The sequence below is a fragment of the Chaetura pelagica genome, unplaced genomic scaffold (genome assembly GCF_000747805.2).
Source record: "Chaetura pelagica isolate M959 unplaced genomic scaffold, ChaPel_1.0 scaffold67, whole genome shotgun sequence".
Classification (NCBI taxonomy): domain Eukaryota; kingdom Metazoa; phylum Chordata; class Aves; order Apodiformes; family Apodidae; genus Chaetura; species Chaetura pelagica.
The window spans coordinates 2,596,161-2,614,156 of NW_009954107.1; the positions used below are offsets into that span (position 1 = coordinate 2,596,161).

Here is a 17,996-nt window from a genome sequence, read left to right on the forward strand (position 1 = left end):
CTTTCTGATGCTGGCCATGATGCTGTTGGTCTTCTTGGCCACCTGAGCGCACTGCTGGCTCATGTTCAGCTGGCTGTCAACAAATACCCCCAATTTCTTTTCTGCTGGGTGGCTTTCCGGTCACTCTTCCCTAAGCTGTGCAAGAGTGGTTGTGACCCAAGTGAAGGCCCTGCCACTTGGCCTTGTTCGATCTCATAAAATTGGCCTTGGCCCATCAATCCAGCCTGTCCCGGTCCCTTTGCAGTGCCTTCCAATTCTCAGGCAGATCAACACTCCTGCCCAGCTTGCTGTCATCTGCAAAATTTCTGAGGATGCACTTGATCCCCTCATCCAGATAATTGATAGAGATACTAGAGAACTGGCCCCAGTACTAAGCCCTGGGGAGTGCTACCAGACACCAGATGCCAGCTGGGTTTAATTCCATTCACCACAGCTCCTTGCACGCAGCCATCCAACCGGTTTTACTCAGCAAAGAGTACAGCAGTCCAAGCAATGAGTAGCCAGTTTCTTTGATAGAATGCTGTAGGAGACTGTGTTGAAGACCTTACTACCAGGTAAGCAACATCCACAGCAATTTTCTCATCCACTAAAGTGGAGCACCTTGTTGTAGAAGATCAGGTTCATCAGACAGGCCCTGCCTTTCATCAACTGGTGGTGCCTGTGCCTATTCATCTGGTTGTCCTGCACGTGCTGCATAATGGCAGTCAATATGATCTGCTCCATAATCTGAACACTGTTCAGACTGACAGAGCTGTAGTTCCCTGGATCCTCCTCCTCATCCTTCTTGTAGGTGAATATAACATTTGCCCAAATTAGAGCAAATTATTGTTAACTATTTTTAGCTATTTTCTTAGCTTTTTTAAACTTGAAGTTGCAAACGGCAGTGATCTATTTTATGAGAAAAATGTTAGAATTGAACTTTTTAGGCATATTTACCTAGATTAAGTCTTATTATGGATATCTTTGCACTGATTATAGTGCTTCCTACCTGCTTCAAGTGCTACCATCTCACTTTTTAAGAGAATATCAGTGAGTTTAAATTTAATCTGGATTTGTCTTAAAATGGATTGTAGAGTTTCATAAATACAGGAAGTTGTTGCTGGATACATTCAGAAACAGCTTTTGCACAAATACAATAATACAAAATACAGCCACAGCTCTGGAGACTCTAAATTCATGCTGCCTGTCCTACCTTTTCTTCTATAATATCCTTTAGGCAGCATTTCAGTGTCACACTTATGTCCAATGGCATTCATAACAGTCATATAACATCAGCTCATACTAGTGTGATTGAATAAATAGCTTCTGAGTTCAAACTAAAAGACCCTCTGTCCTCTTTATTCAAGATAGCTGCACAAGAAATTATGTTGTATATTAATGTGCTCGTCCTGTGGTAAAAATGTATTTTACAGGCCTCTTTTGTACAGTTTTCAAGGAAAGATTGTAGTTCCTTGCCAGTTACTGAGCTCTTGCTCTAAAAAGCTTTGAGTAGCTCAGAAAAAATGAGAGAAATACCAAATTATTTAATCTAGCATTAAGCTGAGCTAATAAATGTTCTGGCAGTGAACTAATCATGTATTGGTTGTGATGGAAGAATTTCTACATTGAATTAGGGGCAGACACAATTGATGAAATTAATTCAATGGTTTAGTTAAAGTTTGAATTCCAACAAAGTGAACCTCCATAGTGCATAAGCAGAAACTGACTTTCAAACTTAAAGGCTTGATTCTGTATGCTACAAGATTCTTGTCTGGATTTGTTTGGAGGTCTTCCTAGTTGTTAAAGCCCAGGGTTGTTGGGGACGAGTTTGATGCATAGATCTAGAATAAATTTATGATGCAAAAAATTAAGACTCTAAACTTCTCTTATTTGTATTTGTAAGTAACAGCATCTCTCTGTTACCTGATTTTTATCCCTAGCATGCTTACAATGCTTGCCAGTCTATTTGAAATGGAGCATGTTAAAAACAGTAGAAAAATTGTTAAGCTGTCTACATACCTGGCTTCCCAGAACATAGGAAACTGCCATGCATGTGTGAGAACAGAAGAAAAAACTTCTTAACTAGCCTGCTAGTATCTGCATGAAATATGTCGCACATGAAGAGCTTATAGTTGGTGATTTAATCTATGTGAAGTTAGATCAGGTTTGAGCTGGAAGAAGAGATTATAATGAAAAAAATGCAGGGAGGTGTTTTGTGGTAAGACTTGAAACAGTTGAGCAGTCTGGTGAAATGCCTTTTATGTCTAGGTAGTGTTTACCTTACCTCAGCAAGGAGTGGTGTAAATGGTTTCTGGAGGTTTCTTCCAGCCCTGAGTTCCTGATGCTGAGCATGTCAGAGTGGACTGTAGCGTTAAAGAAGGAGTAAATTCAAGCATTGCAGCTCAGATGGCTTCTTTCTTTCTGGCTGTGCTTCAGCCATTTCAATCACAAACACTTGCTGGTCTTTAGGCTGGAAAATGAGAAGTTATTTTGACATCATTCTGCTATCTAGTGTTGTGTGAGGATTTTCTGAATGTGTGTGGGTATAAAGTGTGCTTCTTCTGTAACAGCACACACACTGCCCCCTCTGAAAGTCTTTTCCCAGATTTGAAGACCCCAGGTCTAAATAACTGCAAACAGAGCAATTGGCAATGCTGAATATATCCAAGAAGGATGTGGAGGAAAGAGGAAAGGATCTGGATTTGCACTGGGTTCTAGGAAGGGCTTGCAGATTATATGAGCTAGTCGTGGTGGGATTCCATGTCCCAGTTGACTCTGAGTCTTGACTCTGTAGACAGTAGCTGCAGAACAAAGGGCAAGACTATGCTCTGGCCTGTACTTGTGATAAGCAGTAGAGGGCACCAGGCATCAAGGAGCAATTTATTGTACAGGAGGTGGAAATTAAGAGAAAAGAAAGGATTGGAAATAGGAGCAGAGAGAAGTGAGGAATGAGTCTTCAACATCACTCTGTGCTTGGTTCTTTGAGAAGATGTGTATTTCAGGGATGACAAGGCACAGCTGCAACTATAAGAAGTATGCAGGAAAAAAAGAGAGGTGCTCTCTGCCTATTCAGAGTAATTCCTGAACTAGGAATTTACTTAAATGTAAACCCCTTATGTAAACATACTTGCTAGCTTCCAGTATAGCAGGTTTTTATCCATGAAAAGCTAGAGAATGAAAATATTTGCTGCCTGTGGTGCGTATAATGAACTGATGTAGTGAAATTAAAATGCCTAAACCAATAATATTCAAAAAATATTCGCAAACCTTAGCTTGGACCTTAGTAGCCAAGGCATTAGCACAGTGCAACAAATCCTCACACAGTTACTTTCTACCCTATTGTCATTTTTGTCCTTGAAAGTGGGTGAATTGCTGTGGTGTTTTAATTGGATTTTTGAAGCTAGATGAAAAGATGTTTCATTACATATGGCCAGTCTCTCTTATATCAAAATATCCATACTTTAAGCTTTGCATTATTAGTACAATGAATTGGTTCTACCATCTTCCCTCCGCTTTTATTTTTCCTCAGACAGTGGTATACAGCAATGTATGGTTAACTAGCATGAGTCAGGATATGTCCTGTTTTAGTACAAGTTAGAAAATCGTGCATCCATATTGTTCTTGGTTATTTAGAAAATAACCAGAATAATGCTGATCCTCTGGTAGTCTGTCTGGTGCATGTTAGAGTTGTCTTCTCTAAATGAAATAATATTTAAAATTTGTTTATTTACTTTGTAGTCATCTCTGAGTGTATGGTGGGCTTACTAATATTTTTTTCTTTGTAGTTGTTGCGTGACTCATTCATGCTTGATATGTACTGGCTAGATGAAAACCTGATTTAATTCTAGATTTTACAGTTCCACTGAACTTGACTAAATGAATTGTGAATGGACTATTAAGACAAAATCACTTTGTTAAATGTTGAAAACTCAACTAGTGCTTCTGTAAGATAGGCCTGGGGTAAAGAAGGTAAAAAGTGTTACGGGTACAATGCTGAGATTTCAGAGTGTTAGTCAGGCTTACATGTGTACTATTCATTTAACAGGCAGACATCTGTCTGGTACATTAATTACATACTTAATGTTAAAATCTGTGACTCCTTTAAGTGCTTTGTAAAAAATGGCCTGTCAAGATTATCCTTTCTAATCTTCTGTTCTGTTAGAAAATTTCGACATTGCTGTTTTAAAGTGTTTTGTAAATTTTTCCCTGCTATAATCAGTGCCTCACTACTGGGATTGACAAAATGTATGGCTATTTGACATTGTCTTACCTGATACTAACTTAGTCATCATCAAGACAGAAAAAGAAACAGCAACTGATGAAATGACAAAAGAAATTTTTAACACTATGACAGTATAGGGCACAATTCAAGAGTCTCGATCACTGGTTTTCCTTTGAATCTTGCTCTTTAAAAAATGCACAGCCTGGTTGATCAGGCAGTTGCAGTGCTGACATGAGTTAGGCTGACACTCATCTTTTTGCATTAATTTTGGAAGCCACCAGCTATTTGGAAGGTAAGGTGTTTTCTCAGATGTAGTTTAAGTGTCTTTATAAACATAATCCTAGCTCCTTACAAAGCTTCAGTATAAAGTTAATGAAAGTTTTAAAACAAATTATAGTCTTCAGAAAGGTAAGACTTATGCAACATGGAGGTTTTGTATGATGAATCAATTTATTAACAGATTTTACCAAATTATTGGCAAAAGGTGTGTTAACATGCTTCCTCTAGGGGGAAAAGCACTGTGTTCCAGGCAATCAGTAGTGCATTTGACCATGTCCTAAAACAGTTGTGCAAGCTCAAGAGCCATATATCCAGTAGGACAGGTGACATCTTAAGGAGGAAACAAAGGCACACCAGTGTTATTCACTTGGGTGAAGGCATGTTTTTGGTTGAGAAATACTGAGGCTTTAATGAGTGGTTAATTTTAATAGGCATGTACATGCAAAGAACCCAGTTCAAAGGCAGTAATGTGGGTGAGAGCCTATTGGGGTAGGAACTGGAAAGATGAGGTGCTGAGGCTTATCTAAGAGACTTAGTGCAATGTCACACTTGCATTGATGGTATTTTGCTTGCCTTTTATCCATGGCTGCTTACAGTGCCTCCTTATTGCAGGGAGAACTCGCCATCTTTCACAAAAAGACAGCAGGGGCATGCTCATAGTCCAGCAGAGGAAGTTCAGACTATCACACAGCAGCACAAAGGGCTACACACTGTGGGTTTATTGTTTTGGAGCCTAAAAGAGTATGAAGTATGTGTTAGGTTAACTGGCAAGGAGTAGGCTGGCATCTGTCTTCAGAAGAACTCTTGAGCAGAACTAATTAAGGACTGCTTGGAGTTGCTAAGCTTTTTGTGGAGATCCTGCAAAAGGTCACTTAGGGGAAGGTGTGTCGTTGAAAAACTGGCTTAGTATGGCTTGGTTTCTTCCCAGTTGTCTGTTGTTTGCAGGTTTCCTCTTCCATCCCCATTTCTGTGTAAAGTACACTGTTAGACAATGGCACACTTGATTTATGCTCCATTTGTTGTCAACAAGCAGGAAACTAATACATAGCTGCATGCAGTATATTATAGTTTCTAGGTAACAGCTTTAGGCTGCAGAACTCTGATGTGGCCCATAAACCTTGAGTTCTTACCTAATAGCATTGTAACGGACAGGGAAATATTTGACATGCTAATAGGTTCTGCTTCAGAAGAGGTGTGCTCCTGGCAGTGTGAAACCCTGTGTGGCCAGTGCTGCAAAATGTGTGTACGTGCGATTAAAACATGAAACAGACATAGAGCTCTTTGAAATATGTAAGTACATCTGAGATTTCCCTTTCCTTTTTGCTCTCATGTATATAAAGAAAATATCCAGTTCTGTGGCGGGAAGTGAGGAGCAAAAAGGGATGGGTTTAAAATGCTGTACTGAGGCTAGAAGTCAATGCTATAATACTTTTAAGTCAATGCATGAGTTGGCATGAGAGGACAGGCAGACTTGAGAAACAGTACTTAAAACTGAATGCCTGGAATAATATGTGATGATTCTGCACTCCTCCTCCAGGCTGTACCAGCTTTTAAGGAAAAACATGCTGAAAAACCTTCCTATCCTTGCAAAGAAAGGCTGTGTATGTTTTAATCCTGCTGAGTCAGTTTAATCATCTAGGTCAGGTTTTACCTGCCAGCAGATAAATTTTGTTCATTTCCTTTTTGAAGGCCTCTGTGATGGTTACCATTTAATTAGTTCAGAACAACTTGAAAAAGATTTGATGACAGATAAAATAAGCTGATGTTCCTGGATGTGGGCTGGTGGCTGACCCTAAAGAAGGAAAACCCCAGAGGTTACAGTAAGAGTAAAGGGAAGGGAGATTTGTCATTCTGCTGTAGGAAGGATTTAGTTGTCGTCTTGAACTTCAGACCATGTTGATGTGCAGGGAGATGTAAGATGAGAAGTGCTGTTTCACTTCCCCCAGCTTAAAAATCATAGAATGCCTTGGGTTGTAAGGGACCTATCAAGGTTATCTAGTCCAACCCCCCTACAATAAGCAGGGACATCTCACACTAGACCAGATTGCTCAGAGCCCCATCAAGCCTGACCTTGAATGTCTCCAGGGATGGGGCCTCCACCACCTCTCTAGGCAATTCGTTCCAGTGATCCACCACCCTCATAGTAAAGAACTTTTTTCAGTTGAACAAATTATTCAGGCACAACTCTGAAAAATGAGGTTGCTTTCCTGTGGACTGGAACTGCCTTGTGACTGATGTGCTTGTTGCACGAACAGTGCAAGTTGGGGCTGTCTGCACCAGTTTATACAAACAAGCCCAAGGCAGAGCTTAGGAGAATGTCCCTTCTTCAGGAGTCTGTGTTTGTACAGTCAGTAGCCTGGACTCTGAGAAGCACAACAGGAAGGCATATTTACTCCTTGCCAGGCTGGATGCAGGTAAAAATTACAGTTCATCAAGCTGTGGAGCAGCTGGGGGGGTTGGAAGATTTCCATCCAAGTCTAGCTTGTGTCAGGCCCTCTGTAGACACCGTTTAGTTTTGTGGTTGCTTTCCCTGTATATTTGTCTGAAACTGTTTCCTGGGTTTATAGCCCAGAGTAGGATTTTTGAAAGAATTTAGGGTGGCAGTTTGCAGCTAGCAAAATTTCCAGGTCCTCTCAAATAGAACAGATTAAACCCAACAGCTTCTTTATTTGTCTGGATCTTCTTAAGTCTACCTCTCTGAAGTGCCATAGCTTATCACAAGGCAAACTATAAAATCAGAGCTGTGAGATCAAATGGTTGATCAGTCTTTCTGTTGCATTGCTCAACTAGCTGGTAGTTTACAGCGGGGGGGAAGGCAGCAGGAGAGGGTGGTGGGAAAACTGTAGAGATTTTTTGAGGCTTCAGAACTAACTGTATAAAGATTAACATGCAAGGCAAAGTTATGTACTCACGCATGGGCTAGTTCAGATGCGAGACTGAGATTTGGTAACTCCTGAAGGGTAAAACCCCGAAAACAGGCCCATGGGTCATGCAGTGCTGCATCAGTAGGACTCAGTCACTTACAGGAAGAAAAGATAAAGCTTTCAGAGTAGAGGTCGGTAGCATAGGTCTGTGCTTTTCAGGCTCTAATAAAAACAGGTAGACCTTCAAGTTTTTTTGTAAATTTGGAGAAATTTGATCCAGCTTAAAACTTCAGTGAAGAAGGCTGTATTTCATGACTATTAATAAATATTGTACAGGATATATGTTTTGCAATGCTTTCCATAACTCAGTTTGGTGTGTGCTGTGGGATGTATTTGGCAACATTTCTTTAGCTTTATTTCAGTATTTTAGTTGAAACATGGCTAATATTACATCTATTTCACAAGGATATATTAAATGAAACTTCTTGTCAGTGTTCCCTTCTATTGTATGTAGTGAGGACTTTGTTCTGTAGTCTTCTCTAGTCCTTTCTTTTAATTTTTAGTTTGGTATTTCTCCTCAGTTCTCATTTTCTGCCAGTCAAGAAATCCAGGGAGGGGGGAGTGTATCTTTGAGGGTTGTTCTGGAAGTGGTGTGTATTCGGTTACCAGTTACAACCACATATAAAATGGACTTTTAAAAAAAGGGAAAAGTCAATATATAGCTGCAGCTAGATGCTTCCTCTTTCATGTTTGGGAATTGAAAATACCTGGTTGCTGTTTTAATCTGACCCAAATGCTACTTGTACAAACTGGTCACCCTTATGAACCATGAAAACACTCTGAAGGTCAAATAAATAGTTTTTTGGGATTTCTCTCTGTAAGCTTTGTGTAAACTTTTTTGTTTAATACTCAAAATGTTCTGTATTGCTTAACACTGTGAAGTATAAGTGTGGTTTAGCAAGTTTCTGTGTTGACTTCAAAACTATGTATGGTGTTTTTCTCAGATGTTTTAACTTCATAGATTTTATACTTATAATATTAGAGCAATGGAAATAGGAGTGGTTTGTGTTTGCTGGTAGCTGTGGTGTAAAGAATTTTGTATCAGACCTTTTAGTAAGTAAGGAACATACCAAACACATTGGTTATGTTCTGGGTGGAATGGATGTTTTCCTAAGGAGCAAGACAAGTTTCTAAGGAGAGCTGTTCTTCACGATGTTTTATAGTAGAGAGAGTGCTTGACCGTTGGGATGGGTGTGCACACATGTAGAAGGGAGGCTGCAGCCTTTGGAGCTAGTGACATTGGACAGGAATTACGATTGGAGTACCCAGTTTAGTCACTCGAGCTTTGTCAGCTAAACTTTTTATTAAACTTTTTATGTAACTACCCCCAAGCACTCCTTGAGAGGAGTCTGTTCCCCTGCAGAGAGACCAGGGGATATCAGTTAGATACCCTCCTCCCCTCCTTACCCCCCTCCACCCCCCAAACCCATCTTTTTTTTTTTTTTTTTTTACCCCATCTGAAATCAGCACATGCACTCTTCATGGAATTATATCTTTAAAATCTCCAGAACACTAAGCATATACCATATAGCACTTTGAGCTGTTCCTCTTCATATAAACACAGAATCTGGGTTGGCTATCAAAGTTGTCATGAAGAATTAGATCTTGGGTGGTTACATCAATAAGCCTGGTGAATAGCCTCCCTCCCACTGAGAGAGACCTGTTCTCTATTGGTATCATAACTGAAACCAGAGTAAAGCAATTCAGCTGGGTTCTTGTTTGCTGTCAGGAAGTGTCTGACAAGGTCTTTGTAAGAGCTTAATCTTTGTTTATGAGATGTTTAGGAACCACTAAACTATGGTGAAGGTTGAAATGAAGAGTTTTACTGCTGAGCACTGCAGGTGTTGATCTGGAGATACAGAATTACTACTAATGCTTTTACCTGGCTCTCTTCACTAAATCTTTTGTCATTTATGTTACCTGGATTAAAACTTCAGATTTTGCTTCTTCAGACTCTTTTGTGTGCTTAGTGGTGACTGTATGTGAGCTCTCAGGATAGCTATCCAGCTAGAAATGGGGCAAGGTACTGAGGGCAGAGGGAAGAAACTATACCTACAGCCTGTAGCTGTGCTGGGGAAATACATCAGAAATCCATCCATGTCTGGCCTTCTGGCAGGCGAATCCAAGAAAAAGCTCCACTGTTGGCATTGTGTCCACCAGGGGCTGTGATGCCACTGCAATGGCAGGACAGTTGGGGGATACCTGCAAACTGTGAGATGCTCTGAGTGGAAGATGTGTCTGTGATACCTTCCTAGTCCCTGGCGTATGCCTAGACTAGTATAGGAAGCTATCTGGCAAGTGACCAGTAAACTGCCATTGCATGTCGGACTCCCCAGGTTGGCTATTTGGCCAAGAGCACTGCAGTGAGTTGAAAATCCTGCATCTGTGCATGCATGGATTATCCACATTCTTCCTAATGCCTCCCAGCCCAAAATGGTCCTAGTGAGAGTTGCTGTGGTTTTTGATGCATAGCATAAATTCTCTGCTCTGGGCTCAGGTTCTCTGATCTGTGGGATCATCACTGACTCCTCAAGCATTCTGGAGCTGTGACAGAGCCAAAGGTGTGGTGTAGAAGCTCTCCTGAGCTCCAGCTTGTGCTCTGAGTCCCGCTTTGCTGGGTGTTAAGCTGAATACCAGCTCATCTCTTTGAAGGCAGAGACTGACGCCTTCTGTAGACCCACATCTACATTGTATTGGTCATTTTTTCCAAGCTGAATCCAATGACCGGATAATTAAATCACTGTGTAACAAAAGAGCTAATAGCCTGGTGTCATTAATCTACCTGCTTTTACATGGAGCCTTGACCTATTAGGAGTTCTCTGCTTAGAAGAAGCCTTAGCTTTAACACACAGACTTGGTAGCTAAAAGATGTAACCTGCCAAAATTCTGATTAGTCAGTTTTCCCATATTGCTCTGGTAACTGTTTGTGGACTAGAGGGCTTCCTCAGGATCTGCCTTCTTCCGAAGCTTTATAAAAGAGCATGGCTAGCTGTGGGAATACGGGCATTTAGTAGGAGTGGGCCAGTGTCCAGGGTGCTTACAGATGTACTCCTGAACCCTCCTTGCAAACATTAGCAGAAGGACAGGTACATAATTACCTTGTTGAATGTATGATTGAAATAACTATGTGCTGTTAAACTGTTTGGCTTTCAGCTCCTGCAGGCGATCCAGGCTCCTTTTGAGCCTTTGTGTTGGAAAGGAAGGGCTGCTGCATTTTTGCAGAACATTTGGCTGAATTGCAACAAACCTGGTTACTGATGCCCAGGCATACTTTGATTGATGCACAGATCAAATGACTGTTGGGAGTGGCTTTTGGGGTGACGTCCCACGTACAGTGATGTCAGCAAAAGATTTTAAAAAATTCAGGTGTGGCATAATCTGCCAATTAAACTGATTAGTACTTTGGCTGAGTCCTGAGAAGGAGCTCTAGCTGTAGAGCCCTGCTTGTTAAAGTGCTTTATTTAGTCCTTTTGTCTCTCCTTTTACTAGACTTTTACTTAGTACCTTCACTGCAGCATGCTGTAAATTGAGGTAGGACACCATAGCAAGGACTATCTGCTAGCTTTCTTGCTGTCTGGGGAAGTCTACTACCAGCTCACAAATGTCCCTGACTGCTTGGAAGCTGTGACACTGGAATAGTCCTGCAACTCCTGTGGGATCAAGATGGAGTGCCTTACTGCTCTGTTGGCAGAAGTGAAAGCTGGCCAGGAGGCAATGCAGGCTGGACAGAAGGAACTAAAGCATGATGTGGAAACATCTCAAAAAGAAATCAGAATGGTGTTAGCACTGCAGAGAAGCGAGCAACAGGTGAAAGAAGATCTGAAAGCAGAGATTAAGTCTAGTCACTTGGATATAAGAACTGTTCTTGAGGAAATCCAGCGAGTAAGAGAAGAAATGGAAGCTCGATTAAATACTCAGGCTGATTTGGTCTTGCTGATCAAAGAAGTGAGCACCAATTTAACCTGTGTAGACAAGGCTTTCCAGAAAATGGAGGAGAGGCAGAAAGTTTTTACCAGCCTGCATTTTCCTACAAGAGAAGATCTTGAGCAAGGATTTTTCTTTGAAAAATGCTTACACAAGACGCACGTGGGTTTTGAAAAACCTGTGGAAGCTAACAGTTTGGATGAGGAATTTGAAAAGAAGGTGCTTAGGGGTAAGGCAATGGTGGCTGTGGAAGTGTGGAAAAGAGTTAAGATTGTTCTTACTTGTGCTTGTCAATCAGTTTATTTAGGCTATTTGGAATGCTTCTAGGAAATGTCATTTTTTAGAAATGTAATCTCTTGCTTAATGTCTATACTAGATGGAAATTATTTTCTTTACTCTACAGACCTTCCTAGTACATTATAAGCAAAGGAGAGCTTTGATTTGGCTTTGCAAACAAAAAAGGTGGGTGGTAGATGTTTCATCAGGTAGTCCAGCAACAGTACACAAGATAGGCTCAGGAAACCAGTGGTACCAGGCAAGTTCTGAGATAACCAGGCAAGTACGGTGTCAAATACTGGGCAGTACCCCAGGACTTAAATGTAACTTTATGGAATACACCCTAGTGTACAGACAGTTGTGTATTTCTTGCTTTCAAATGCCTGTTAACTAGGGAAGCTATGTATGGGGAACAGTTTGCTTTACAGAAAAGCTTGGAATGGCTTTGATTTTCTCCCCAGAAATTTGTAGTCAGCTGCTGCAATCCATGTAGTGACTGTAGAGGGAGTGGGAGGATTTTTAGACCTTTCTAAGCTCACCGGGTATCCTTTGATTAAAAGGTTTAGTCTTTGCAAAATCACTGCTATTTTAATTTATTTATTTTTTTTCCTCACTGTATGAAGGAGGATAGGACCATTGCATGATGATTCTGCCAAGTTATTGTGCTACATGTGGTACTTGAGAATCTGGTTTCTAGGTTGAGTACAATGTTTTCACATTTCACCTAGATTGAGTATGATGTTTTTGAGCCTGTTGGAGTGAGTCCAGACCATAACTTAAGGGTGCAAATTGTTCTGCTTTACAAGTCTGACTGTTTAAAGGTGACAAGTAAAACAGGCAAAGTAAGGAGGAATTGGGCTGGTAACCGATACTGCCTCTAATTTGAGTCCATCACTGATGTGTTCTATCAGTAATTAGGCTCATGATGCTTTTGTTTTAATGAAAGTGTAGCTTTTGTTTTGACATGACAGCATGCCACTGTACAAATCTGGAAACAGTCTGTCACTGCCCAGAGGTACATAGGCCATAAATAAGCATTGGAGTGTCACTGGTGTTAATCTGTAGAGGCAGTTCATGCTACAGAGGGTCCATGCTAGCAGAGAAATGCTTTTCAGCATTTCAAGTGGCTGTGTATAGCACATGTCTATGGTAAAACTGCCAACAGGAATGTCACTGAATTTCTTTAGTGCATGGTTTTTGTTCACTTTTTTTAGTATAGTATCCAGGGTTGGCTGGGTTAGATGTTTGAATGAGATTTGAGGAAGACTTGGTAGTCTGGCCACCATGATAAGAATAGTAGTATGAAACTGACAAACTGATAAAGGCTGGCTGAACTTGGGAAACAGTGGATATCTGGAATCTTGTGTCGTTTTGGTTAGCTGTTTTATGACTATTAAAATGAAATAACTTCATTTGGTAACAGTATGTGATGTAATTTTGTCCGAGAATAAAAATTGCCTGTAAATATTTGTTCAAGTTTAACACAGTTCCATCAGGGACCTATAAATGGATGTGGAAGTCATTTCATATAATTAATTAAATTATTGCACTAGCATTTGTATCAGTTAATTTACCCAGTAGCCTTAAATTAAGAGTGCTCTAGTTCTCTACTTATTGTAAGTGAAGCATTCAGGAAGGGAGGTGGAGAGAGTAGGAGTATGAGAGCCAGTAGGGCAGGGAAGGACTGACTGTACATGTTTATTCTTCAGTCCGTGCTCTTTTTTTCCTCTCTCCTTGATTATTGTCTCTTGTGATTTTTGGAGGAGGTTCAGAAGGTAACCAGTATTTTCCTAAACAGTGTTCTCCATAAGATTGCCAGAAATCTGACACAGTTGCTCTCAAACGTGAACTGACATGCAGTTAGAGGTCTGCTTAAGGGACACTTACATCTGCACTGCAAGAAGAGAAGTGGCCATGTTAGGTAGGTTGGTAGTAAAAATAAACTTAGTGGAAGTGGCAGCCACACTTGAACTTTCTTTCCCGTATAGATTTGTATTTTGATTTGGGTTATCATGTTGATATACCTTTTGACTGTTATACTACTAAACTGCAATACATTTCTAATTGAAAATACGCCCTTTAACCATCACCATCTCTGCACAGAAATGTAGTGAAATCTCAAAGAATAAAGAGCATCTGAACATGATAGAGAAATGTGCTGATGATTCTCTAACTGTGAAGGATAATAGAAAATCTTGCCTAGAGAGGATTTATTTAGAAAATTGATGGACTCAGTAGGCACTTTATACCTGGCTAAGTAAGGGATACACAGAGGACATCAGTATTTTGAACAGGAAGCTTGTTTTCAAATGCTTTGAAAACAAGTGAAGGCAGTGCAAGACTGATATTTTAACTGCGTCAGTCAGACTAAGAATGAAAGCTTTTGTTATTTCGCACTGTCTCCAGTTGTGCGATTGAACCTTACACTGCTGGGACTATTTCAGTCACTTGACAAAATTTAAACCAGATGCGTGGGCTTCAGAAATGATTCATAAGCAACTGCTTCTAGTTGGTTGGTGATTAGTTTGTCCCCCATTTTTTCTGCATGTTCCTAATTTTCTTTTCTCTAAATTTCACCTCAACTTTTTTCACTTTATCTTGAAGAAATCTTGTCAAGTTAAAACTGTATGGAGTAATCTGCTTAGATGTCTTCATTAAATTGCCAAGGGATATTTATGTATTGCATCAGTCTTTTATTGCAGAAGTGTTTGCTCGTTCCCCATATGATCAAATGGGGCAGACTGGCCCTATCTGCACAGCACTGCTGTACTCCCTTCCCAGTCCAAAGGCAGCAGAGAATCCTGTAACCACTGTGGTGTTTACGAGTCAAGCAGTGGGTTATGTAATGTGGTTTCCTCTGACATGAGATGATTGTGTGCTGTGGAGGGATTGAGCTTGCAACATACCTAGGAATATTAAATCAACTGTGTAATTCTTGGACTGTGAATAGTGGCAGGACCAACTTGAAATAGATTATATTTATAAGCATTTTTTAAAGCCTTATCCTTGTGACTGAAATTGCTGACAGTAAGAAATGCTGCAAGACCTCCAGTTAATGCTGCTCAAACCTGAACAGAGAGGGGAGTTTTTGCAAAGGGAATTTTGAAAGGAAGAAAAAGACCACATAAATGTGGGGGTAAATCGTTTTGTATTCAGCAATACCTTAGAGTGCTGGAAATCAACGTACAAACAGAAGTGGTCAACTCTGATGTTAGAAATAAGTTACTGGGTAGGTAGGATGACAGACTTTGCATTTTATGAAACTATTTATTCAAAACACAATGTGAAAAGTATCCTGAAAAGTAAGCCACAGACTGCATGAAGGGGATGATGAAATGCAAAACCTTGTATACAGGGTTATGGTGTGAGAAATTAACGTGGCAGATGATAGCGTCTGCTCTGCAGTGCTACTGAAATAACCATTTCTCCTAGACAGTATTTTAGGAAGTGCTTATAAGAATTTATAACTACTTTCCTTTGCACCTGTCTCAAGTTTTTTTGTGAAACTTCAACATAAAATACATATTAATTTGTTGTTGCTGTTGTTTTAGTTGACAAAGGCAAGGAGCGAAGTCCCAAGAGCTCATGCATACAGACTCAAGCAGTCACAGATGTGCATTTGCCTGGCACGAAAACAGCTGAGTTGACACATTACAAAACAACATGTGAGACCCAGAATGGAATCATCCTGCAGCTGAAAAAACTCCTCACAAGCAGTAACCTGAAGTTTGAAGCATTAACAGTTGTGATCCAGCACCTGCAGTCTAAGGTAAAAACTCAGATGAACATTTTTGCCTTTAATTTTTTTAACTCCTCACAACAAGGGCTTCTGAAAATATCAATATACCAATAGCCAACATCTGTGTGCTCCATTCCAATGATTTCTCTTTTTTTCTGTGGAGGTAGTAGTAAATCTGCTTCTGACATCAGCTGCATAGAAAAAAATCAAAACCCTGACACTGGGTTTTGTGTTCTCTTTGCCGCTTCACATTGGTTTTAGAAGAGAAGTTTTTTTAATGTGTTGTAGTCCTTCAGGGTTCAGTAACCTTCCAAATAGTTTAAGTTCTGCCCTTGTAGGAGAGACTAGTTTCAACACATTGTCTGCATGACCTTTCTTTCTTATCTGAAATTGGATAGAGAAGTATATAAGAGGTAGACATGTTTTTAAACTATTCTGAATAAAATGTGAGTTACAATGATTGTATTTACTGAATCCTGCATTATTGGTGGAGTCTTGAAAATTTTCATTTATTTTTTTTAAAAGGAGAAATTAACCTGATATGAGTTAATGATTATTTGTTCTCATCTGTTTGGAGTACATAGTGACCTGATAGGTTTGATAATACGCTTTTGGTCTGCTTGGAAAACTTCTGAGAGAATTAAAATCTGAAGTTAAGGCAATTATAATACTTACAGATTTAAACTGCAACATTTGATGTAGACTTTAATAGCAGTTTCTCTTATTTGTAACTGATGTTCCAAGATTGGTAACAACTTTGTTTCAGCTTTTTTGATGTATGTTCATTTTTATAGTGTGGTATACAAAAAAGTGCTGATTTGTCTTAGTGTGCTGCCAGAGATGTAACATTCTTTTCTTGTTGGTTAATATCTACTTTCATTTAATCTAAAAATACTGCATTTAAGTCCAAGTTCTGGTTCAACTCAGTAAGAGCAGTGGCTCTTAGCCAGTTTAGTGGGTTTGGTTTTGTAGGGTTTTCTAAACTCTTGTTTGGAACACCTTTCTCTGCTGAGGAACCTAGTTGACGATCTTCAAATAAATTTGGCATAGGATTCTCAGAAGCCTATCATCTACTATAAAATTGTGACATTTATATGTGGAATTCTCACTGCTAAACTTCTGTGCAATCTTCTAATGACTGTATAACAAGCACCTTGATTTTTGGAAATTTTAATAATTAAGTATATTGGCCTAGATTCTTCTCTTAATTATTTTGAATTGCAACTTTTGAAAATTCACTAATATTGTATCAATGTCATATATAATGAGAAGCATGCCATACATAATTGCTTCTTCCAGGCTATGTTACAGGTCACTAGTCTAAACATGATTTAGTTAGTTTTTTAAAAAATGGGAATGCTTGTTTGTTATTTTTAAAAGGAAAAGGAAAGAAGTGCTTTGGAAGGTGGAGGGCAGAGAGAATGGAAACTAGTAATTTTGTTCCTTCTTCATTTTACTTTTGTAGATGGAAAGAAAAAAAAGGGTTTTTTCTATCAAATTTTATAAAATGAGTAAACATTGAGAGTTAAGTGTAAGCTCAAGAAACTGTGCTAAATATAACATACTGATGTACACCAGTTATTAGTTATGAGCTTGTTTTGTCCTTTCCCAGGATAAGACAATGCTTACTGAGGAGTTGCTGTCTTACTCTTGAGTACTTACCATAGGAGTGAGAGGACTCTTCTGCCATGATGGTGTAAGGAATACTTAAAATCTGATAGTAAGCTGGGGGAAACATCTGATAGGATTTCTGTGTTTTAGGGAACACTCTAGAGTTGTTTTGATTTTGTGGTTTATTTTGGTTTTGTTTGTTGGTTAGGGTTTTTTCCTTTTTGGTGAGGTGTGGAGTTTGGTATAGCTAAGTATATCTCAACTGGCCATATGTTTATTTGTCTGAAGTATCTCTTAAGGACTTCATCAGTGTAGTTTTTTAGACTCTGGGTAAGCTTGGAGAAAAGTGCCCATAGCTTAACTACTGCAGAGCCAACTGAAAGTAGCTTAAGCTTTTCTGATTTAAAAATAAATAAATAAATAGAAAATCATGTCTAGCTGATTATATGAAGAGCAAAGCTGTGCTTTCATTCCTTCCAGTAGAGCAAGTGTGAAGTGACACAATGCAGTGTAAGCTGATGAAAACAGCTTGCTGTTACCCTGCTCTGGATTCCTGGTGCTGGTCTGTCACTGCAGGAGGCTGATTCAGCTTGCAACTACCAGAAAGCTAACCCATCTGAAGAGGAGCATTTCTTTGCCACTTCAGCAACGTGGACTGTCCTAATGTGTGGTCAGAGCCAGTGCGAGAGTGAGACGGGGTCTCTTGGCCAAGTGGAGAAAAGGGCTGGAGTGAGCTGTTTTGCAGCCTGGCCTGAACCTCCTGGCTGCTGGGTTAGTTTGGGTTTGCTTTCCTTTTTTATTATTTTATTTATTCCCTTCCCCCCCCCCCCCCAAGAGGTCCCAATGCATTTCCACACAAAAGGTTGCAGTTGCTTCTTATGAGCTCATTTGAAATGGGATAGCTGTAAGTGAAATCAGGACTTCATGACCATGACTTCTGTCAAAAATGCAGCCAGCCTATCTGGAGTCAAGTTGAAAGGCTGTTGTTGAAGGGTTAAACAAGATTGAGTAATGCTGCTGTGCTGTTTCCAGCCCAGCAGGA

General features: G+C 39.8%; 1 protein-coding gene across 5 annotated transcripts in view; it reads left to right on the top strand.

Moving 5' to 3' along the window:
* Positions 1-17,996, top strand: part of MTUS1 (microtubule associated tumor suppressor 1) — a 93,629-nt gene that overhangs the window by 48,461 nt on the left and 27,172 nt on the right. For 3 of the 5 annotated variants that reach the window (XM_010002478.1, XM_010002481.1, XM_010002482.1), the window contains one exon: positions 15,156-15,373. In XM_010002478.1, the coding sequence (XP_010000780.1) occupies positions 15,156-15,373 (218 nt within the window). Of the gene's footprint in view, positions 1-9,876; positions 9,902-11,067; positions 11,558-15,155; positions 15,374-17,996 lie in introns of those variants that run through there. The other 2 variants (XM_010002480.1, XM_010002479.1) reach the window with 2 other exon arrangements.